Source organism: Fistularia commersonii, chromosome 17 (assembly GCF_037954325.1).
Source record: "Fistularia commersonii isolate RoL2024-O1a breed Wild chromosome 17, RoL_Fcom_v1.0, whole genome shotgun sequence".
In the NCBI taxonomy this organism is placed as follows: domain Eukaryota; kingdom Metazoa; phylum Chordata; class Actinopteri; order Syngnathiformes; family Fistulariidae; genus Fistularia; species Fistularia commersonii.
This window is the reverse complement of record NC_141300.1, coordinates 1,719,120-1,742,673: the sequence shown is the minus strand read 5'-3', so window position 1 is coordinate 1,742,673 and position 23,554 is coordinate 1,719,120. Positions and strand designations below refer to the sequence as shown.

The 23,554-nt window shown below is 50.1% G+C and overlaps 3 protein-coding genes across 16 annotated transcripts in view; 1 reads left to right on the top strand and 2 right to left on the bottom strand.

The window, feature by feature from the left end:
• The window catches only part of tjp1b (tight junction protein 1b), a 49,791-nt gene extending 40,673 nt beyond the window's left edge, over positions 1–9,118 (top strand). For 9 of the 14 annotated variants that reach the window (XM_086162821.1, XM_086162819.1, XM_086162820.1 and 6 more), the window contains 8 exons: positions 437–1,264; positions 1,442–1,533; positions 1,907–2,122; positions 2,198–2,334; positions 3,263–3,728; positions 3,820–4,037; positions 6,082–6,225; positions 7,223–9,118. In XM_086162821.1, coding sequence (XP_086018947.1) covers positions 437–1,264; positions 1,442–1,533; positions 1,907–2,122; positions 2,198–2,334; positions 3,263–3,728; positions 3,820–4,037; positions 6,082–6,225; positions 7,223–7,317 — 2,196 coding nt within the window. In that variant the 3' untranslated portion in view covers positions 7,318–9,118. The remainder of the gene's footprint in view (positions 1–436; positions 1,265–1,441; positions 1,534–1,906; positions 2,123–2,197; positions 2,335–3,262; positions 3,729–3,819; positions 4,038–6,081; positions 6,226–7,222) is intronic. The other 5 variants (XM_086162826.1, XM_086162822.1, XM_086162827.1 and 2 more) reach the window with 3 other exon arrangements.
• A 261-nt stretch (positions 9,119–9,379) lies between these two features.
• LOC147224684 (long-chain fatty acid transport protein 2-like) lies at positions 9,380–15,184 on the bottom strand. The gene is made up of 10 exons (XM_086162833.1): positions 14,010–15,184; positions 11,957–12,166; positions 11,660–11,818; positions 11,465–11,589; positions 11,198–11,392; positions 11,007–11,097; positions 10,736–10,934; positions 10,368–10,465; positions 10,160–10,290; positions 9,380–10,075 (listed from the first exon to the last, which is right to left on the bottom strand). Exons 1-10 carry the CDS (start codon positions 14,737–14,739, stop codon positions 9,899–9,901), a joined length of 2,115 nt encoding a protein of 704 aa, XP_086018959.1. The 5' UTR covers positions 14,740–15,184; the 3' UTR covers positions 9,380–9,898.
• Positions 15,185–17,267: 2,083 nt separating this feature from the next.
• Positions 17,268–23,221, bottom strand: LOC147224683 (long-chain fatty acid transport protein 2-like). The gene is made up of 11 exons (XM_086163518.1): positions 22,715–23,221; positions 20,657–20,866; positions 20,419–20,574; positions 19,935–20,059; positions 19,653–19,847; positions 19,487–19,577; positions 18,719–18,917; positions 18,082–18,179; positions 17,746–17,876; positions 17,493–17,673; positions 17,268–17,407 (listed from the first exon to the last, which is right to left on the bottom strand). The coding sequence occupies exons 1-10, from the start codon at positions 23,184–23,186 to the stop codon at positions 17,497–17,499; spliced, it is 1,854 nt and encodes a 617-aa protein (XP_086019644.1). The 5' UTR covers positions 23,187–23,221; the 3' UTR covers positions 17,268–17,407; positions 17,493–17,496.
• Positions 23,222–23,554: the final 333 nt, after the last annotated feature.

The following is a 23,554-nucleotide window of genomic DNA, read 5'->3' as shown; positions in this document are numbered from 1 at the left end:
TCCATAGGAAGTTCTGTGTGTAGATTTGCTGTCTACAGGCTACGCATCATATGTTTGAGATGAGGCCTTTCAGAAATGTGACTTGTGAAATTGCGGATCCACGGATCGCCGTCATTCTTGAAAGGCGTCCTGTCAAACAGGCATTCAGGACCGTTCTCCAACCACGGACTCGGGTTTGCTTGTGTGACCTTGCACCTTGACTCGGTATTTGATTAGATGAATGACATCACACTCTGGATAATGGTGTTTGCTCATTCCAGGTTTGGGTTATCTCTCCGGGTTTAATCTCCTGCTCACTCCTAATCTGCCACAGGAATAATATCTCTCCCCGACACTCGTGTGTGTGTATGCGTGTGCGTGTGTGTGTGTGTGTGTGTCGAAGTGACCGCGAAGGCGGCGTAGCGCCATTTGCTGACTCGTTCTCACCTGTCCACAGATGTACAAGAAAGATCTGTACAGCATGGAGGACTCGGTGCGAATTAACCACGGCCTGAAGCAGTCGCTGAGCTACAGCCACCAGCCGCCGTACCAGGACAAACAGCCATACCGTGAATACGACCATCCGCCTTACGGTTACGACGGGGGCGGCTACACAGAACCAAAGCCTCACAACAGTGACTCTCACCTGCACTACGACAACAGAGTGCCTCATTACAACGACCAGTGGCCCCCCTATGACCAGCAGACCTCATCCTCCCAGCCCACGGGTTACCAGCCGGCCCACCAGCAGCCCATGAACTACGCCGCCCGGTCCCCATACGAGGACCGGGACTACAGCCCCCCTCAGCAGCGTTACGACGAGGCCCCGCCGCTGGGCTACGACGGCAGACCGCGCCACAAGCCGGGGCCCGTCCGCTACGACGAGCCGCCGCCCCCGCCTCCGGCGGGCTACGACCCCCGTTCTCCTTACGAGGCAGAACCCCACGGATTCCCCATTAACTCGCCTCGCTCCCCGGAACCCCCAAAGCAGTATTACGCCGACCCCGGTCTGAGGCCAACCTACGTCCCCGGCCCGCCCAACCGGGGCTACAAGCCAGGGATCCACGAACCCTTGATGAACTCTGAACCGGCGGTTCCTCAGCATAAAGCGGAGGCGGCGCCCTCCCCGGGCGAGCCCAAACCTCTGCCGCCCCCGCCCCGGGAAGACCTGGACGAAGACCCGGCCATGAAGCCGCAGTCGGTGCTCAACAGGGTGAAGATGTTCGAGAACAAGCGCTCCGTTTCCATGGACCGGGCTAAAGAAGGAGAGTCCTCGGCACTCAGGGTAATCCACTTGTGCTCGGGGCGCCGGGTATCTGTCAGGGGTTAGCCTTCTCTCTACTAAACATCCTTTCAATCAGAAACCGCTGAGAAAGATGCCCATTGTACCGCAGCAGCGTGACGGGAGCAACTGTAATCCTGGCGAATTCTGTCTGAAGACGCCCTTCTGTTTGCTCCTCAGCCCGCAGATGTCCCCAAACCTGTGAGCACACCTGGTCCGGTCCTCAAAGCCAACTCCCTCAGCAACCTGGAGCAGGACAAGTCCGCCTACCGGTACGTGGTCCTCCGGGTTCTCCCGGTGCCTCCGCCGTAGCACGAGCTCCACCTAGTGGGAGCAGCCGGTACCGCAGGCCGGACGGAAACCTGAGTTAGTCGTAACTTCCTGAGCCGAGAAGGTAATTCCAGATCATCGGGTAATTCACATGCTCCTCGGGGAGTATTGCTCTCACCGTCTTGTACTCCAGTGAGAAAACTGCAGATTTACACGTAGCGCTAAACGCAGTGTGACTGTAAATGTTCTGCACATCATTTCATGTCCACTATAACCGTTTATAAGCCAATCGAATGTGAGTACTGATCATCAGGCTGTAATGAATGCTTTTACAACAGAGTTGTTATGACATTTCCCTCCGGCCTATCCCCGCAGGGCCCCCGAGCCGCAGAAGCCTCACACCAAGCCGCTGGACGACGTGCTGCGATCTAATCACTATGACCCGGACGAGGACGAGGAGTACTACAGGAAGCAGCTGTCCTACTTCGACCGGCGCAGCTTCGACAGCAAAGCCATGGGCCAGCCCGGGCCCGGCGTCAACCGCTTCCATGACCTGTCCAAACCGGCTCAGCTGTCCTACCCGTACAGCAGGTACGCCCCTCGCCTCGCCACGCCTCGCCCTGCACCCCGGCACCGGCTCAGCGTCTTTCTCTCCGCCTGCTTCAGAGTGGAGTCAATGGAGAAGGTGAGTCCGGTGGAGAAACGCTACGAACCCCTGCCTCAGATCAGCCCGTCCTCTCAGTACGGACCCCCCGCCTCCGCCATCCCCCCCAGCACACTGCCCAAACTCAGCCCCAGTGACGGTAAGACCTCACCGGATACAGCCGTACCTTGGCTTAGGAGTTTAACACTTCTCTGACCGAACGCCCGACTCAATTTGCTCCTATATCGAATTCAGTTTTCCCCTTAAAAGCAGTTGAATCGCTATTGATAAGTTCCAGACCCCTTGTTTTGGGCACATGATTTTAAATAACACAAATAATGTATAAGAAAATCATAATACATAATTAATGAGGACGTACAGAAACTGGTTTCCATACTATCGAGCGCACCGGAATATAATCCCGACTGTCTAAAAATAGCGAAATAAATCCACATGTACATATATTGGCCGCAGGTGTCCATGTTGTAACGAGACATATTTACACAGAAACATTTTTTTTACTTTCAATCAGCTACATGACGATAAAATCCACAAATACGTGCTGGAAATGCGTTTTTTTTCCAAACAGTGGCTATAACACAGCTGAAAAAGATGAATGATAAACTAGACAATTTTCGATTCCGGCTTTGTCCTCCTCCAGCTGATGGATATCTCGGTCCTACTCCTTCGCGCTTAAACCCTTCCAGACGACTTCTTCGCTGTCGGAATTGAAAGGCCTCGGAATTTCACGCTCATTTTGTCGGTACGATGTGACAAGGCTAAATGTTTTGGTGGTAGAAGCTCGTTAGCTTAAAAAAATGCATCAATTAACTGCATCTTTTTTTAAAGCGCAGCGTTGGGTGCGTGGGAAAAAGGTAGTCTAGAAATGACTGTAAGTGAATTGACCTTGAAGATGCAATAAGAGATCTATCCTTAACTTACTGGCTACGCCCTTAATTTGGCATTTGTGGACGGATTGAAGCCGCTCGTCTCTTTAAAACCGTGAAACTGTCCCCGACCGGCTTTGAGCGCCTCTTCGCGCACAGCGGTGGTCACGTGGGCGTTAAACGAAATGTTTCCTCCCGCAGGCGGCTCTGTACCGGAACCGGCGAGCTCCCCCAACCAAAAGCCAGAGCTAGCGGCTCTGAGGACGGTGAGCAGGGATGAGCCCCCGCCAGCAGGCTACCTGCCCCCGAGGGGCCTCCCCGACAAGCCCCCCGTCAACGGCACCGACGGCGGGCCCGCCAAGCCCCACGGCGCCCCGGCCTCCTACAACCGCTACGTCCCCAAGCCCTACACCAGTTCGGCCCGGCCGTTTGAGCGCAAGTTCGAGAGCCCCAAGTTCAACCACAACCTGCTGCCCAACGACACGCAGGTGAAGCCGGAGCTCCTGGGCAAGCCGGGCGTGCTCGGCAACAGCAGCGGGAAGCCTCAGCTGTTGCCGCAGCCCCTGGACCACGACAGCGGCCTGGACACCTTCACCCGTACCATGGACAACAGGCCTAAGTACCAGCACAACAACATCAACGCCATCCCCAAGGCCATCCCTGTCAGGTAGGTACACGCTCCTCCTCCGACACCTAGCGTGCGCCCGGGCTCGGAGATGACCGCGAGGACTCCTTCACGACCGACCTCTGCTCCGCAGCCCCGGCGCGCTGGACGATGACGACGAAGACGAGGGCCACACGGTGGTGGCCACCGCCCGGGGGATCTTCAACTGTAACGGAGGCGTCCTGAGCTCCATCGAGACCGGCGTCAGCATCATCATCCCCCAGGGCGCCATCCCCGAGAGCGTGGAGCAGGAGATCTACTTCAAGGTGTGCCGGGACAACAGCATCCTGCCGCCGCTGGATAAGGAGAAAGGTCAGCCCCGTTCCTGGCCCCGCCAGCCGTGGCCGGACTTCCTCCGGGAATCTTCGTCCGGATTAATGACGGAGACGGTTTATCAGGAAGACCGCCGGTCCTCGCCGGTCACGCCGTCCCAAGTCCACACGTTCTGTCAAACATCGCCCGCTCCTCTGGTCGGAATCATTAACCTGGCCCGCGTTTCACAAACATCTAGGCCAGGGGTCGGCGGCTGCTTCCCACAGGAAAGTAAACACCAGGGGACACTAAACCATTCTGACTTCTAAAATCGGTTACTGGCTTCAGGTAGTTGCTGCCTCTGCTTTTTTTTTTTCCCCCGGTTGAAAATGGTTTGATAAACTGTCACAGCCCCGTCCGTCAAGTTACAAAAGCGCACCAACCGAACCGTATCGTGGGACATATTTTGCAGAGCTTTTGCGGCGTTTGTCAAGTCTTTCGAGCGTGAGATTTCGTCCTCTTCTTGTCGCTTCTCTTCCTCGCCGGCAGACTTCATCATCTCGGCAAGGTCCTCGTCCGTCAACGGATCCGAACGGCGGTCTGTTAAGTCATCGACATTGTGTTGGAGAAACAGTCTCCTCCAAGAATGCATGCCAGCAAAGGAGATCCTGTATTTTCTAAAACAATTTTACCGTATTTTCACGACCTTAAGGCGCACCGCACTAAAAGGCGCAGTCTCGGTTATGTGTGCCGTTACTGTATTTAACACACACAGAAGGCGCACAAGGTTATAAGGCGCCGGTTTACAATCCGCGCCCACGCCTCCCCCCTTAACGTTCTCATGGTTTCCTCTACTACGTCCGCTTACAACAACAACAACACACACACAAGCATACAAGTTTGAGAATTTAAAAATAGAGCGGGAGCTAAACCGAGTTTGGTATTCACATTTTTTTTACCGGTAATCGTCATCAGACAAATCCATCGAAGTCCCCATCGAACAGCTGCGCTAAATCTCCATCAAACATGCCAGGTTCACTCTCTTCGCTGTCAGAGTCACTTTGCGGGCCGTGCGGCTCCTCGGAAATGATGCCGGCCTTTGCGAAAGCTCGAACAACAGTGCCAGCAGACACGTTAGCCCGAGAATCTACGATCCATTCGCAAATTGTGGCTTTTCGTACCCCGTTTTGGGTATCGCTACCGTGCTGGTCCCCTTCTTCTCCACAGTGTGACTCACCGGGATGTCGAAAGTGAGCGGCACCTTGTCCATGTTGGTGATGCGGCTGAGCTGGATGTGTTTGTCGGCGATGTTTTCAGGGTCGTCAAAACAACGATGTTTTGCATAATACACATACACGCTATTTTATATACAATCAACGCCCACACTTCCCCCTATAACATTCTCATGGTGTTATCTACTATGCACACAGGGCGCACTGCACTATAGGGCGTGCCACACATTTTGAAGAAAATCTAATATTTTCATGTGCGCCTTATAGTTGTGAAAATTCTGTAATTTAATTTTACTATTTTTTTCTTCTTAGGCTAGAATATGGCTGTTTCGTCACAAAAAATTCTGAATACTGCAAAAAAAAAAAAAAAACAAAACGATAATTTGTGGGAACCGAATGACCAAAAAAAACATCAGTGAAGCAGCGAGGATCAACTGAATATAAAAAATATATAAATTTTTCTGTAAAAGAAAAAAAAAAAAGCAACTTTGTTGAAGGTTGAGTTTGGATTGAATACTATAATAGGAAATAAAAGGCTGAAGTTACATGATCAGCAAAAACCAGTCCTGGTTCTCCCACGCGTGCAGTCAGCTGTCACTGCTGATTCAAGAAAAAAAAAGTCGATTTCACCAAACGCCGCAAGATATTGATTTGCAACTTAACATGTTTGTTTTACCTGGTTGAATTTTATTATTAATCATCACGCCTGGAAACGCTAAATAAACGGCTTTGCGGGTGGTTTTATTTTAATGTGACAAGATCAGCATTACAATTTAACAAAACTTTAAGGTAGGACGGGCCAACCCTGGCCGGATGTCGCCCCCCTCCCCTCTAACGGCCGGGGTTCTGAGTGTGTTTGTGTGTCCATGCAGGAGAGACGCTGCTGAGTCCACTGGTGATGTGCGGCCCCCACGGACTCAAGTTCCTGAAGCCGGTGGAGCTGCGCCTACCTCACTGTGCGTCTATGACCCCTGATGGTTGGTCTTTTGCTCTAAAATCCTCCGACTCCTCGTCGGGTACGCTGTCCTCTCTCTGTCCTTACGGGGTCGCCGGGCCTTTGGTGGTTTTTACAGGAGAGATTTTGGAACGCTGACTTTATTTCCTCGCCTCATCTGCTTCCCCCCGCACCTCCTCCTCCTGCATGCATGGTGTTCCCCTCTCCAACCTTCTCAAATCATGTGGTGCTCAGCAGGAACCTCCTCTCATGTCCACGTTCATTTGCTAAACTTCTGCGGCTAAAAGACCAGCGATACAGCGGGACTTTGACTTCATGCGTTTGACACCGACATGGCCGTCACTGTCTTTAAGCACACAGCTTAAAGACAGCGCGGACACGCGGCCGCATAAAACCAGAGAACACGAGCGAGGTGCACGGGGGGTTTGGAGAAGTTGTGGTTGACGGAGAGCAAATGGGGATTTTGACACGTGGGAAGAGGTCGGTGAGGACGGTCGGATGGTTTTTTATGAGGAGCGGTTTCACTTAGTCCATAAAGTTGAGCAAAGCGCTACGCTAGCAACACATTAAAGCTAGTATCTTTATTTAAAACCGGCAAAACCGGGCGTCTGGAGCGGATTCCAAGCGTTTCAGTTCTTTCAAACGGGAAATGTAATTGGAACTCAGCCCCAGAACACAGTCCAGGTGTTACCGCGGTGGCTTTTACTGGGGTCCGGATCTCCAGATGTCCCTCGGTGAACAGCTTACGAGCAGGTGGCAGCGGGTCTGCATCCAAGGGGACCCGCTGAGACCTTCGTTTGAACGGTAGCCGTCCACGTTCTCTGGAAGAGAAACCAGATGGCCGGGAGCAGCTGTCACACACCAATTAGACCTTCTGAGTATGAGAGGAGGCTCTGCTGAGGGTGCGTCGCATCCTGGTTCCTTTCACCATCTCCACAAAGTTAGTGTGCTCCACACACTTCCTTTGGCTTGTGTTTTCTAGTGTCAGTCCCGGGGAGGGTGGGAGGGGGTCGACGTTCTCCCGGGGGCTGATGTCCTCTCCGTCTCCGTCCCCGCAGGTGATCCAAAAACCTGGCAGAACAAATCCCTCCCCGGAGACCCCAACTACCTGGTGGGGGCGAACTGCGTGTCCGTGCTCATCGACCACTTCTGAAGAAGGCGACAGCTGGTCTGTTACTGAGTGACGAAGGGGTGGAGGAGGAGGAGGAGGAGGAGGAGGAGGTCCGCCGAGCTCCACCCGTCCCGACCCCCTCCCACGTCGTTTACTGTGCCCGGAAAATTTAAAAACAAAACACTAGATGAAGGAAGAAGCCCCGGCGGAGGAGAGCGGGTCGAGTGCAGCGTCGCCTGGAGCAGCACCGACCTTCGCTTTCACCTCTTATTTTCTACTTTTTTTTTCTTTTTTTTTTTGGTGCTTTCAAGGCTTGCAAAAAAAAAAAATTAAAATAAAGATTATAAACCCAATATTGGAGCTGAGGGCGGATGCATGAGCGGTGCCACGGACTGAGGAGTCCCACCCCGACACCTTGGCTTTTCCCCCAGGAGGATGGAGAAGAGAAGGACTATTATGGACTCTTCGGGTTTTTGTTTTGGTTTTTTTCTCACGGGGGCAAAAAAAAAACAAACAAAAAAAAACTGACGGGCAGCGACGGCTTTTATGCAAAACGTCCCTGGCCATTTTTGATGAAGGACGTCTAAGGACCCGTGAAGGAAGACATGAAGGTCCACACACACACACACACACACACACACACTCACACACATAGAAGTGTGTCAGGGGCCTGTTTTTTTTTTTTTGTTGTTTTTTTTTTTCTTCTCCACTCCCCCTCCCCGTCTGAACCCCATCTTTTGTAGCAACGTTTCTCCGTAGACGATTAACACTGACTTGATCCTCCAAGCTCCTGCTGTCTAGAGATCTATGCATGTGCTCCCACTCAGGTCCGGACGCCTGCTCCCCCTCCCCCTCCCGCCACCCCGTCACACACTGCGAGCAGTGATGCCTTATCTGCATATTAACTTAAAACGTGGGGATCCTTCGGTTCTAGCGCTCTAGCGTGCAGGAGGAGGAAGTTCTCCGCTGTTTCCAGAACGTTGAGCTGGGATTTTAGCACAGCAGAGTCACCCCGGGGGCCCGCCGGGGGGGCAGGGGGGACACACAAGACCCCCTTCCTCCACCACACAACCAACAAGGTATGCTTTCTTTTCCTGCTATGCATATGGAGGTTTGAGAAGCGGCGGCGGCGGTGGCTGTACATTCTGCTCGCAAATGGCCTTTGGTTCTTCGGTTCTCTGTACAGGAACTTTTCTACGTCTTTGTTATTTTATATAAAATGACAAAAACCCTTTGTTTTGAGAAAAAAAAAATGCTGATAATAATAATAATGATGATGATATTAATAATAATAATAATAATAATAATAATAACGAGACAGCAGTTACATTGATTCTGTTTGTATTCTGGTTCTAAACCCCTGAGCCTTGGAACTGACGAGCAGTAATAAGCCCCACTTTTCTACCAACACACACACATACACACACACATATATACCCACATACACACTACGTAAGGCATTTTTAACCGTCAGAAAACTTTTTATTCTTATCTACAAACTAGAGAAGTGCTTGGTTTAAATGATTTTAAAAGGCGTGCTGGAGGAGGGGTCCGCCCAGGGGGTCCCTTCCTGTATTTGTGATACTGGATGCTGTATTGTGTGCCCTGAAATGTATTTTTGTACTAATAGACGATTTATTATGGCACATCAGTACTGTTTTCTTTTGATATGATAACACCGCTCTGGCCCCACGCTCCTCTTCCTCTCCTCCGTCCCACCGTCTTTATATATTTTCATTTTTTTCTTTCTTCTTCTTCCTCCGTCGGCTTTTGTTTCCCCTCCATCTGCGACACATTTCTAAGTATACCACTGTATTAATAAATAAATTCATTTTCAAAGTAACGCCTGGCCCTCCTGAGGATCCTTCTGTTCTTCCCGGGTTGTGTCAGACCAGATGTTCAAAATAAAAGGGAAGATGGTGGAATATTTGTGACGTGGTGGTCAGAAACTCCTCACGGCATGTGTGTGTTTGTGTGTGTGTGTGTGTATGTGTGTGTTTACTCTTAAACATGCACTCCCGGCTGTGACCACTATAGGTGCTGTTGTTGCTCCATGTTGTGTAACGTCTCGGCCTGAAATGAAACTAAACAGTTGCGGGTCCGAGCAGAGGTGATTAAAAAATAACCAGTTTATTCAGAAGCTGTGGTAACACACCTGACTCTTACACACACCAAACCATTACACACACTGAAATAAAAGTGAGGTGACGTCATTCTGTCCCTGAGATTAGTGAACTAAAGCTCTGTAAACACACTGATTGGAAATGGCTTCCTTTTCATAAGGGAGGTAAAGTGTGTGTGTGTGTGTGTGAGAGAGAGAGAGTGAAGGGGATCCATAGCAGTTTGTGTAATGTGAATGTGTTAGTAGCTGTGTGTGTGCGTGTGTGAAGGGTGAACTAAACCTCTGTAAAGACACTGATTGGAAATGGCTTCATTTTCAGGGGCGAGGTAGTGTGTGTGTGTGTGTGTGTGTGGATGGGATCCATAGCAGTTTGTGTGATGTGGATGTGTCAGTAGTTGTGTGTGTGTGTGTGAGAAAGGTGAACTAAACCTCTGTAATCACACTGATTGGAAATGGCTTCATTTTCAGGGGGGATGTAAAGTGTGTGTGTGTGTGTGTGTGTTAGAGTTTGATCTCTCCGCGGCTGACTGCCCTGTAAGTGTCCTCTGTCAGGGGAACATACGTCTGTGTCTTGGGTTCCAGGAAGTAGATGGGGTCCCGGACGAGCGCGGGGTGGAAGCCCTCCTCCACCAGCTTCACCTTCTTCATCTTGAAGGTCCCTGTCATCTCCAGGCACGCCTGCGAGGCGTGTGACACGACAGGAAAGCGGTTACGACGTGCACTCCTGCACCGATGGCGCTCCTGCGGCTCCACCGCCCTCACCTGAATCCTGATGAAGCGTGGGCGCGCGTAGGACGGCAGGTAGGAGGTCACCCGCTCGCAGACGTCGGCGGCGTCGAAGTCCTCGCCTTCCCTCAGTGTGACGGCGGCCATTCCGACGCGGCCCTCGTGACCTAGTGGACACGCGCACGTGCCCATCAACGCCACGCCTGCCGCTTCTTCACCCCATCCCGGTTCCACACGTCCTCACCTTCTACCTTCACACCGTACACGTTGGCCTCCAGAATGCAGGGAACAGCCGTGAGAACGTCCGCGACTTCCGAGGTGGCCACGTTCTCCCCCTTCCACCTGCAGGAGAACCCAGAGGTCAGTGCCGGTGAGCGACGGGTGCGACGACCGTCCCCCAGATCTTCTCTTCAGTCTTCCAAGCAGAAGCAGGTTCTGGATGATCATTTCTAGTCTTTAACTTCTCAGCACCTTTCTCCGGTGCCAAACCAGTAGCTTAGACTTTAACCGGCCAGAAGGTTCTGGGGAGCCTCCTGAATCAAGGTGGAATTTGGACCTCCAGCAGGGTCACAGAAGCACTTCCTGAACAGCGGGCGTTGGATGGAGGCCCACCTGAAAGTGTCTCCGACTCGATCCTGAAAGTACACAAAGTTGTCCTGGTCGAAGCGCAGAAGATCCCCGGTGTTGAAGTAGAGGTCGCCCTTCCTCAGGACATCGCGGAGCCTCTTCTTCTCCGTCTGCTGCTGGTTCCCGGCGTAACCGATGAAGGGCGACCTCTGGGTGACCCGTCCCACCAGGAGGCCCGTCTCCCCTGGCAGAAGAAGAAGAAGAGGAGGTCAGAGCCGCCGGCGAAGGTTTCTCGCCGGTCTGGATCCGGACCCACCTCTGGGAACCTCGATGCAGAGACCCTCTGAGGTTCTGACCGGTTCCTCCTTCTCGATGTCAAACTTGATCAGCGTGTAGGGGAAGAACATCTGCGAGGAGGACACGCAGCTGCCGGTCAACTCTACGGAGAACCCGTGGGAAGGACCCTCACGTGGACCGGGATGAGGGCCAGAAGGTCCCTCCACCCACCCTGTGGACGGGGTTGACTCGCCCGACGGCGCCGATCTTGGCGGTGTAGTTGATGAAACCGATGTTCCCCTCGGTGGCGGCGTACAACTCGTGCACCTTGATCCGACCGAAGCGCCGCAGGAACTCGGACCAGACCTCGGCCCGGACGCCGTTCCCGATGGCGATCCTCACGCGGTGCTCCTTCTCGCCGTCTCTCTGAAGGAGGAGACCAGCTCCGCTTCAGGACAGGAGACCTGACACCGCGAGCGAGAGGGGGCGCCGTCTCACCGGGGTGGTGTTGCAGAGGTAGCGCATGGTCTCCCCGATGTACTGCATCACCGTCACATCGTGCTTCCTGCAGTCGTCCCAGAACTGCGAGGCGGAGAACTTCCTCCTCAACACCACGGTCATCCCTGAGGAGCAGCACGGCGTCAATCAGCCTCGCCGAGCGGTGACGGCGAGGCTGAGCGATGCCTAGCTCACCGCGCTCGATGGCCCCCGCCAGGCCGATCAGGAAGCCGGCGCTGTGGTAGAGGGGCAGGTTGATGTAGAAGACGTCCTCGGCCGTGATGCCGCACGCCGCCTGGATGAAGGAGGCGGCCCAGACCCTCTCGTGGGTGACCACCGCCGCTTTGGGGAGACCTTCAAGGCACACGGGGCGAGACAACCACAGGGTCTCCTTGGGAACCCTCCAGGAGAACGTGGAGAGAACCGCGGCACCCAAACTACAGACCATCTGACCGGACGTGAGGGGGTTCCCCGGGCGGGACCCGCTCATACCTGTGGTTCCTGAGGTGTAGATGTAGAGGGCCGTGCTCTTGATGGTGACGTTGGCCCGAAGCTCCCTCGGCAGCGGCTGGTCCGAGACCTTCTCCAGCTTATCGCACAGGGACACCACATCCTGGACGGCGGATGTCTCCGACAGGACAAACACTCTGATGCCCTGCTCCCTCAGCGTGGGCAGGATCTCCTGCACGGCCTCCTGCAGCTCTAAACACGCACACACACGCACACTGTCTGTTATGCAACGTTGAACATTGGCCTATATTGAGCAACCCGACATCTGGCAGGAGCTCCAAGCACGTGGTGCTCCTCAGACCCGTGAGACTCCGGTGCCAAAACGGGAGTACAGAGACCAGACCAGGAGGGGTCGGGTTACCATAAACACACACACAGAGGGGCGGATGTTCTGCTGGCTGCACGACCCGTTGGACGTGGACATCTTCGGCTTTTCCAGCAGGTTTTACAAAGCCGGTATCTGCTGGAGTAGGAGGTGTTTGAGGAAGCAGAAGTTCTGCAGATGGATGCCTCCTCCACTTCCTCTGTTCCGGCCCCTGCAGGCGGGAGGAGGCGCTGCAGGCTGGACCTGCTGCTCTGATTCAAACAATCCCTGTTTTATTCTCCAACTGAACCCCACCCTACACACACACACACACGCAGAGTTCCCTCTTCTAAATCTACAAAACATGCTCTGGGAATGATGGAATGCGCACATGCCCACACACACATTTATATAATACTCAATTCAAAAAAATCAACAGGAGAGCGGAGGATTTGTTGATCGGTTCTTCATCTGGATGGAAAGAGTGTGTGTGTGTGTGTGTGTGTGTGTGTGTGTGTGCGCGTGTTTGTTCAAAAAGTGCTATGATGATGTCAGTGTGCTGTGATGATGTTGTCAGTGTGTTGTGATGACATCACTAGTTTGTGTTGATGACGTCACCAGTTTGTTGTGATGTCATTGGTGTGTTGTGATGATGTCATCAATGTGTTGTGATGGTATCATCAATGTGATGTGATTATGTTGTCAGTGTGATCTGGTGGTGTCATCAGTGTGTTGTGATGATGTCACCAATGTCTTTTGATGGTGTCATCAATGAGTTGTGATGTTGTCATCGGTGTGTTGTGATTGTCACCAGTGTGCTATGACAGTGTCACCAGTGTGTTGGGATGACATCATCGTGTGTGGTGATGATGTCATCAGTATTTTGTGATTGTCATCAGTCTGTTATGACGTCACCAATGTGTTGTGATGGCGTCATCAGTCGGTTGTGATGAAATCATCCATGTGTTGCAATAACGTCATCAGTGTGTGTGATGATGTCATCAGTGTGTTTGTTTGTAACCTGATTGTCGAGGATCAGAGTTGTGAGTCAACCTCTGACCCGGTGAGGCGGAAAAGTTCACTACTAGGGTTAAAAGAGATCAACAGGACACATCACATACATGAAGTGAGTGTGCGCGTGTGTGTGTGTGTGTGTGTGTGTGTATATATTACTCGTCTGCACTGAAACTTATTTAACTCGAATCCACTGAAATTAACCACTGAAAAAAGTAAAAAATTAAATGATTGTAAATAATTATTATATGATAAAATGACAGTAAATTGAGTTTGAATAGGACTGAAAAATAAATCACGATAAAAATCTGGAAAAGGAACGATAAATGAGAAAATGTGTTTCAGTGGAAAGCCTGTGACCTCCTGGACCTCCTTGGCCAGCGCTGAGATGCTCCGACCTGCACGCTGCTCTTTGGGAATGGAAAAAACAGGAACCTTAATGTGTGTATGTGAGTGTGTGTGTGTGTGTGTGTGTGTTATATGGTGGTTCTTATTAAAGTGGTTCCTAATCCTATCAACAAGTTCCTATCAACCAGATGTTGACCTGGAGGACGGAGAACCTCCACAGATCTGGCTTTTTTAACTTCAGTGCCACCAGTTTTCAACGGATTAGAAGAAAAACCACTTCACATGTGGACAACAAAGCTGTTGGACTTTGCCCAGCACACACACACACACACACACACACACACACACACACACACACAAACACCGTACCTTCGGACATGATGAGGACCTTGGCCCCGCAACAGGAGAAGCAGTGCAACAGGCCGCCTGCCCGGATGTTGAAGTTGAGGAGCGCGGCGGGGCACCCCAGCTTGGCCAGGCCGATCCAGGTCCACACGAAGGCGGGCCCGTTGCCCAGAAACAGGGCCACCGGGTCGCCCTCCCGGAGTCGGGCCTCCTCCTGCAGGACGCGGGCCACCCTGCTGCTGCGCCGGTCCACCTCCGCGTAGGAGAACCTCCGGCCCTCGAAGTGCAGGAAGGTCTTGTCTGGGTTCGACCGCGCCACGTCCAAGAACCGGTCCAGGAGGCTGTAGAAAGTCCCGGACTTTTTGTAGCGGGCGAGCCGGAGCCCGAGAGCCACGCTGCGCAGGATGTACACGCAGTCCGCCAGCAGGTACGGCGAGAACAAGAACTTGGAGAAAGTCCACGACAGGGACAGGACGGCCAGTCCCGCTAGGACCGTCAGCCACACGGACATGTTGGGGTTCTGCTCGAGCGGGGGGGGGGGGGCGCCGGGGGGTCCGGAGGAACTTCGGGGGTCCGCCGCTTTCCGCGGGCTCTCCTGGAAATTTGTGACAAAGTTCATACGCCTGCGAGCTGCAGCATTCTTACGGCGGCGGGTTGCCAGGTGGGCGGAGGAGACGCGGATCACACCGCTGGAGTTCGTGGACAGTATTTTTTGGCTTTTGGAAATTGATGTCAAAAATCCACGAGTCTGCATATTTCTAATACCTTTTACATTTTTTACTTTCGGATTTTTCCAAAAAATTGAAAGGCTATCTCACACTGACGTCTATTTTTGAATTATTATTCCGCGTGTTTGTATTTTTGAAGGGAAATCGTGTGGCCCATTTTTTTTGAGAGCAGCCACCGCAAAAGAGGGTGAATTAATTTGTATTAACATATATAAACATAGATGATGAAAAAATAATTTAGAAAGTAATAATAGAAAAAAAAAGTAATACTTGCTATTTTGCAGTCATATACCCATTACTGTTGCTGTTGTTGTGATTATAGTTTAATATATGTCAGAATTGTTGCAATGTATTTTTTTAACTCCATAACATTTTCATTCATTTTATTTGATTGCATGATTTTATTTCGTATTCAAAATTTGTAATCAAATCAAATCATATATATTGTATATAATAAAAATATTATATTGGACTAAATGGACACGTACAAAGATAAGTATTTTTTATTGATTCTGTTGTCGCTAGATTTATTTATGTCTGTGTTGAAAAAGATTTATTTTTCACAAATTTTATATCATCTTTTAATTTTTCTGAAGTAATTCTATAATTTAATTTTCTATATGTAGAAAATAGTAACACGATGTAATATATATATGTAAGTGTATACATATATGTGTGTGTGTGTGCATGTGTGTGTCTATAAATGTATGTATATATATATATATATATATATATATGTGTATATATCACATCACATATCATATCACATATTCGATAGCAATATGAAGATAAAAATTAGGAAAACATAATGATCATTATTTGCAACAATAAGTTTGCAGCATTAATAATAATATAATTATTGGTCAGAATCGGAATAAACTTTGCTGTTCCTATCAGCATGCAAAATATAACCAAAAATGTATTGTTTATATATATATATATATATATATATATATATATATATATATATATATATATATGATTTTGATAACGGAAAATGGTATTGTATTATCATTTTGAGCGAAATATATTTATTTTCTGATATCATAGAATGGGAAATTGATTAAAATAAGGGGTTATCATCACAATAAAATGAATAATACGTCTATTTTGACATTCTAAATCATTATTTTCATAACATGATTTTTCTTCCTGCTAAATTCTACGTTTAATTTGTCTTTGGTATGCAGAATATAACCAAAAATATTGTAAATGTGTATATATATATATATATATATATATATATATATATATATATATATATATATATATATATATATGTGTGTGTGTGTGTGTGTGTGTGTGTGTGTGTGTGATTTTTCTTGTAAGCAATCTATAGGTTAACAATTAGGACAGCGTTATCTAATACTATCATGAAAAACAGATAGTTAATCTTTTATGATATTATTGTAGAATGGAAATTATTTTAATATTAAAATAATGACAATATTTAAGGACAACATTTTTATTATGTTTTCAATAAATGTTTAAATCTTTAATTTTATATAATCTCCTCAATTTTTCAGAATAATGCCACAATTTGATCTAAAGATCTGCATGCAAAATATAGCCAAAACTATTTTGAATATAGTATTAAAAGATAAATATAGAGGGATGAAAATTATGAAAAATATGACTCAAATATATTTTAGCAACAGATATTTTATATTATTGTAGAATGGGAAATATATTTGTAAGCAATAAAAACGATACTAACCATACATTAGATTGCACAAAGAAGTATATAAATATCGACTTATAAATATTTTATATTTTCATTTCCCTCCTCGGTCCTTTCACTTCCACATTCCATCAGCTTCTCCCCCTCCGATTCTGCTAAAATCCGACCCGGTCCCTGGACCTGGCAACCCCGGGCGGCGGAGCCCCGAGTGGGCCGGCGGGGGCGTTTCCACGAGGGGCGCGGCTATCACACACACACACACTCGGTCGTTGAATCCAGAAAACACTCTTGAGATTCAAAGAACCAGAGCCTCTCTTTCTGAACTCAGTGACCCCGCGGAGAAGGAGGGAGTGTAAAAATACAAAAACGGTTTTTTTTTTTTATATCAAGAGAAAATAATTCTAAATAAAAACTAGTAATTAATAAAATACATTCTAATACATAACTACATATCAATTATTAATAGTGATCTAATTGCCGAAGTTATGATTATTATGTATTTTTAAAAATATATTAAAAATCAACACTAATATGCTGGATGGTAAAAATAATCAGTGTTATGATTCAAATATCCCAAACTGGTTGGACAGGAACGCCAACCTCCGCCATGCCCATCTGCCTGTCATTAAATGTTCTCTAAAAGTATTTTAACTTCATCTTTAAAGTCCTAACATTTCCATACAACTATTATGTGATTAATTCAATACTACATACATTTACATTTTTTAAATTAAAAACATTACAAATAATTATTTAAGCATCATCATCATAAAACTATTTTGAACAGATAAAAATAATACATTTTCAGAAATCAATTAAAGAAATAATCAAATGTTTGAACGTTTGAAGCAGCTCAAGAATAACCACATCTTCTGGCTTCAGTTTTATTGATTTTGTCTGAAACATCTCGGTGCGCAGAGACCCGTCCGGTCCGCTCCTGGTCCAGGACCATCCGAGGATCTGGAGTCGCCGAGCCAGAAGGTCTCCTGGACGGGATAGCGCTCCTTCCAGGGCTGTAGATGAAGACTAGATTGTTGACTTGAGGCGCCAAACCCAGCGAGAAACTCTGAAGATCACGCATTCCAACGGCAAACTCACCGTTTTAGATTTTGATTCTCCCAGAAGCGATGGCACGGAAAACATCCGCCGTCAGCGGGACGTAGTCCTTCTGCTCTTCATCCAGGAAGTAGACGGGGTCCTTCACCACGTCCGGGTCGAAGCCGTCCTCCACCAGCTTCCCCTTTAAATGCTTGAAGGTGCCGGTGACCTCCAGTGACCCCTGCAACCAATCGCAACACAGGATTCGCCGGTGTTCATCCTTCTCGCATGCAAGGCGGCGGCAGCGGCGAACCTGAATGCGGAAGAAGCGCGGGCGGGCGTACGACGGCAGGAAGCTCCGCACGTGCGAGAAGATGGACGCCGAGTTGAAAGTCTGGCCCGCCGTCACCGTCACGGCCGCCATCCCCGCTCGCCCTTCATGGCCTGGAAGACATCAGCGCTGCAGATAATTCTCCAGAACACCGAGAACCTTCAGGTGACCACTGGCTCATTGAATGTTCAGGAGGACCAGGAGCTACGACATCAGGTCTGCCTGCCGGGCCTTTGCCTTTCCAAAGCCTCGTCGGTGAAAGACTCCGAGGTGGAGGCGGCATCCAAGGACATTCCCCCGGAAACCAGAGCAGCTTACCTGGCACCCGGACGCCGTACACGTTGGCCTCGGAGATGCAGTCCACCAGCGTGAGCACGCCGGCCACCTCCGTGGTCGCCACGTTCTCACCTTTCCACCTGCGGAGGGTCAGAGAGGGACGGGAAGGCGCGGGATTAGAAAACGCCTCACGTCACCGAAAGCAATGTTCCCTCTAAGCTGCGCAACTGCGTCATTGCGCACTCTCAGCGCACAAGAAAACCTATCTTTTAATGAGCGCACTGCAAATGAATTAGATATATTACATTTTTTTGGACCATTTTGCTGTGTTGGAGTATCTGCAAATAGAAGAACCAACTGTGAAACTGGGTGAGATTTTTTTCTTTTTTGAGTGAGAAAGGTCTGCTATGCAAAACATGCAGTGAAGCTAAAGTAGTTAGCGAGTTTTATGATGGAAAAATATGGACTAAATGGAAGCTACGATCCCAGTTGTGATACTGATGTGTGGCCACAGCGTGCACATCTAATGTTGCTCACAGTGGTCCTCAGTGTGCTCAGCGAGGTTGTCTGTATGCCCCAAACATATGAAAAATCAGAGGGAACATTGCCCAAAGGCGACGTCGGACTGCCGAGCCCGAGAGCATCCCGTCCCGGTCCGGAAGAAGCAGGAGACCCGGACCTGAAGGTGTCTCCCACGCGGTCGTGAAAGTAAATGAAGTCCTCCTCGTCCAACAGCATCAGGTCTCCGGTGTTGAAGTAAACGTCGCCCTTCCTCAGGACGTCGTGCAGCTTCTTCTTCTCCGTCTGCTCCAGGTCGCCGGCGTAACCGGAGAACGGCGTCCTGGCAGAGATCTCGGACACCAGGAGCCCGGGCTCACCTGGGGACAGGGAGGACCGTTCAGAAAACTCCAGACCCTCTGGTGGAACTCAAGTACAAATGAGGACCATCCTTTATCATCTACAGCGCCCACGGGGGCGGGGCTTAACCCGCCCAGTCGGCCGTCAATTGTCCAACCGCGAAGCCTCTCATTAACACCTGCAGATAATTCGGTCATCAAGGAACCTCCCGAGTGTTTTGGGACTGGAGGCAGAGAGAACACGGAAGAGCCAACGTTACCAGTTGGTTCTTCACTCATGTCTCCCTCCTCTTCGGGTTCTTGTCGGTATGCACCAGTTCTGGTCTTCAGAATGATCTGAGGCCTCCTGCCTCCTCTACAACTCCTATCAAAGAGGCGGGGCTTAACCCTGACAGTCACCTGCAGGTGGGCTCTTGACACCTGTCAATAGACCTACAGCGTTCCCTGTGAGGAGCACGATGGGACACATCCCGGATTTTAGTTTGATCTTCTGGAAGCTAAGCTAACTGATCCTAAATGTAGCCAAGCTGTGTAACGCCTAGTAGCAGAGGGCGTCTTGTCTGTGATCGGCAGCTCCGGCCCCCACTCACCTCTGGCGACCTCAATGCAGAGTCCGGACGAGTCCCTCACCGGTTCTCCTTTGTCCACATCAAACCTGATGACCACATGAGGGGAGGACATCTGCAAGACAGACGTGCAGACATTCCTAGTTTACACCTCGAAAGACCCCGCCTGGACTCCCGCGCAGACCTTTACCCTGCAGAGGAAGCCGGCCCTCCCGACAGCCCCGATCCGTCCGACGTAGTTGATGAGAACCATGTTCCCTTCTGTGGCGCCATAGAACTCCTTGATCTGGATGTTTCCGAAGCGCTGGAGGAACTCCCTCCAGACATCTGGCCGGATGCCATTGCCCAGAGCCAGGCGGACCCGGTGGCTCCGGTCATTGGGTTTCTGTCAGCGGAGACACGAGAAGACTCTGCAAAGCCCTCCTCTCTGGTGACCTTTTACAACAGCCAAGCGAGGGGCTTCCTTCGGTACCTTCGGCGTGCTGCAGAGGTAACGCATGATTTCGCCGATGTACTGGATGACGGTGACATCGTACTTCCTGCAGTCGTCCCAGAACTGAGAGGCAGAAAACTTACTCCTCAGAACCACGGTGATCCCTGCAGACAGAGAGGAGGTACTGGGGAACATGTTCTCCTGGCCCTCCCAGAATGTACCACGGTACTCTCATGTTCTGATGCCACAAGAGACGCTTCTGAAGGCTTGAAGGAAGTGAAAAAGCTGACAATAGAGTCCTAAAAGATCAGATCCGTTAGGGTACCCTCAATGACTACGACAAACAGACTGCAGGTACACCCCACAGTTTCATCTCTGTTGTTACGTTATGGCCGACAAGAGTGGAGTTGACGTCTACTTGAATCTACAAGTGGTTGGCTGTTGCGGGATGGACCAGCTGCTTGTCCGGTCGTGACAAACGGTTACTCAGCAGGCAAGATGAAGGTACTGGAGGAGCACATACCCCTCTGGATGGACCCGGTGACTCCGATGAAGCCGGCACTGTGGTACAAGGGGAGGGTGATGTATATCACGTCATCGCTCCTCACCCCAACTTGGAGGTGAAAAAATGACATGCGCCAGAGTTTGCCATGACTGATGGGGGCCGCCTTTGGGAGACCTGTTGAAGAGACAAGGGTGAGGTTAAAGGGTTCCTCCAGGGTTCTGCAGGATCCGGAGTGCCACAAACCCATGCAGTGCACCTGTAGTCCCTGAGGTGTAGACATAGACTGCTGGACTCTGCAGGGTCAGGTGTGACCTGTGAGCCCGTGGCAGAGGCTCAGAGGAGACCAGGCTCATTTTATCCATGAAGCTGTGCAGAGACGGCGTCTGGCTGCTGTCGGTCAGGGCGAAGACCATGACCTGCTGCTCCAGGAGAGTCGGCAGGACTTCCATCACCGCGTCCTGGAGATCTGGGCACACAAGACAACAGTCACGGCAGGGATCTAGGGACACTGACAGCAGATTGGAAGTAGATTCAGGATCCTATGAATGGCTTCAGGAGATACTTTGTTTTTTTGTCGCCCTCTACATGAGAGCACCATCGCCGTCACAGCCTCAGAGGACCTCACTAAATCAACTACTCTTTTGGGAGATGGTAATCACCAAAGAATCGAATGGTAAGGAGTAGAGGGGACGACATGTGCCTGGGGAGTGGAGTAGCAAGAAAGTACCCAGCTGAAGTACAAGGTCTGTTCCGAGTAGTGACCACCAGGGGTGCTACAAGAGGGCAGGCTGAATACGACACATCAGGTTACAGACGGTTAAATTGTTGAAAACTAGAAGAACCGGTGAGCTGTGGTATCATCTTCTCAGCTACTGGAATGATCCGTCACACTGCTCCAGCTCTCCGACAACGAAGCGAGGGAGGACGGTGGAAATGAGGAGAAACATCTAACGCCCTCATCGTAGCACAGTAGCAGGGTGTCAAAGTCTTTGCAAAGCTCGTAGCCTAGCAACCGGTAGGTCGAAAATATCAACTGGGGTTTTAACCCAGAGTCCGCAAGAACATCGCTCTGTGAAAATTGATCTGGATATCCTAGATGTCCCTGCCCTCGTTTCTCCACCCGTTTCCTGCATTGGAATGGTTTTGTCTGCCATTCTGCCAAAACTCTGCATGTCAAACAAGTCAAGTTAGCAGTTGCACCAAATCACAGAACAGAATTTCTGATGAAACTTTCCTTGCAGAGCAGGTCTGGAGCACACTCCTTAAGAAACCCAATGTTCCACCGGGAGCGAGCACTTGGTACCAACCACCTTCAGCCTTTGACAGATCCCGGCTCAATGTAGGCAGCTTTCTGCCTCGACCAGTTCGGGGTAGAAAGAGAGAAAACGGACAAAAGGGATATGAGGCAAGATGGTGGCTGGAGAATTCTTTTCATTTGTAGGACCGATGAGAGAAGCGGATGACCGATGGCAGTTCCTGGTCAGTGGAACCTTGACTGCCCAGTGCATCAACTCGCGTGTTAGCTTCTTTTTTTTCCTTGCCTGGTTCATTTTTTGCATTGTGATATGAGCCCAGATTTGAGCTAGGAGATGGAGAAGTCATTGTTGGTGAGATATAGTGATGGAGAGCATTGTCTGTGAGAAGGTGGGAGACATTTACAGGGATTCGGTGTGGTGGGATGTCAATGAACGAGGTCTCTGAAGAGCCATTCAAAATAGGTCGGGGACAATTTGATGCTTTTACAGAGGACATTACATTTAGCGTAGCATTATAGCATGAAGTGTGTAGCCACTAAGCTAAGTTCCAACCATCTTGGTGAATACACTTTGTAAAACCATTTTGTTTTTAATAGTGTCTTTTTCTATGCATTATTACTTTTAAAAAGGACATATTTCTTATTTGATAAAACAAAACAAAACCGGGGGTCTGGAACAGATTACCGGCGTTTCAATTCACCTTAATGAGAAATTTAATCTAATTTGTCGAACGGGCAAACTGACAGAGCCAGTTCCCCTCCTCAGTCGAGGTGTGACTGTATTTCCCCGATTAGTCACAATATCAACCACAAAATTCATCTCCCACAGAAGGTGTTTGTCGACAAACATAAATCTACCGGCTGCTCCTCTAAAAACTGCTCCAACACCACCACCTTGCGGTCGTCAGTGGTATTGCGCCACCGTGTGCGTGGACTTCTCAGCACAGTACAGAAGACTTTCCCAACTTTCCACGCAGGACCTCACTACCTTCTGGTCATCTCACAAGCAAATCAGAAACCGGACGTCGGAACCCCGGTCGAGATCGACAGTCGGCCCACCTTCTCCGACCACCAGGGTCCTGGCGCCGCTGCGGTCGAAGCAGTGCAGCAGCGACCTGGACCTGATGTTGCAGTTGAGCAAAGCCGCAGAGCAGCCGATCTTCACCAGGCCCAGCCACAGCCACAGGAACATGGGCTCGTTTCTGAGGAACAGGGCCACCGTGTCGCCTTCACGGACCCGCCCGCTCTGCAGGAGAACCCGGGCCGCCCGGCTGCTCAGCTCGTCCGCGTCCCGGTACGTGAAGGTCTGGTCCACGAAGCGTAGGAACGCCTTGTTCGGTCGGCTCTCCACGGTCTCCAAGAAGCGGTCCAGGACCGTGAAGTTGCGCTGGTTGTAGTCAAGAAAGGTGCGCGTCAGCCGCAGCCGGGTGAGGAAGAAGCGGGCATCCTGCAGGAGGTAGGGACGGCGGTACAGGAAGAGGAGCACGGCGGCCAGCGGCAGCCAGAGCAGCCAGAGCAGCCAAAGCAGCATGGTCCCGGAGCTCTCACACGACTGAGGGCCAGAGCTGCGCAACTGGAGCGCAGAACGACGAAGGAGGTGCAGAAGAAGGAGGAGGAGGAGCACCTTATGGGGGCGAGAGGGAAGTCAATCATTGTGAGAACCGTTCGGAGAAGACCTCTGAACCACAGCTGGTGGCCTGTTTGCTTTGGATCTCCATGAATTTTCTTCACTCTACTCAGAGGCGGAGCGTTTAGCTGCAGAGTTTGAAATTATCAGATTCTAACACACTTCTTCTCCTGGCTGCGCCCTCCAGGAGTCTCCACAGGAGACTAATACCAAATCATAATATCCATAAATCTCTCTGGTCTTCTAGACCTTCTGCCTGGCAGCTCCAACCT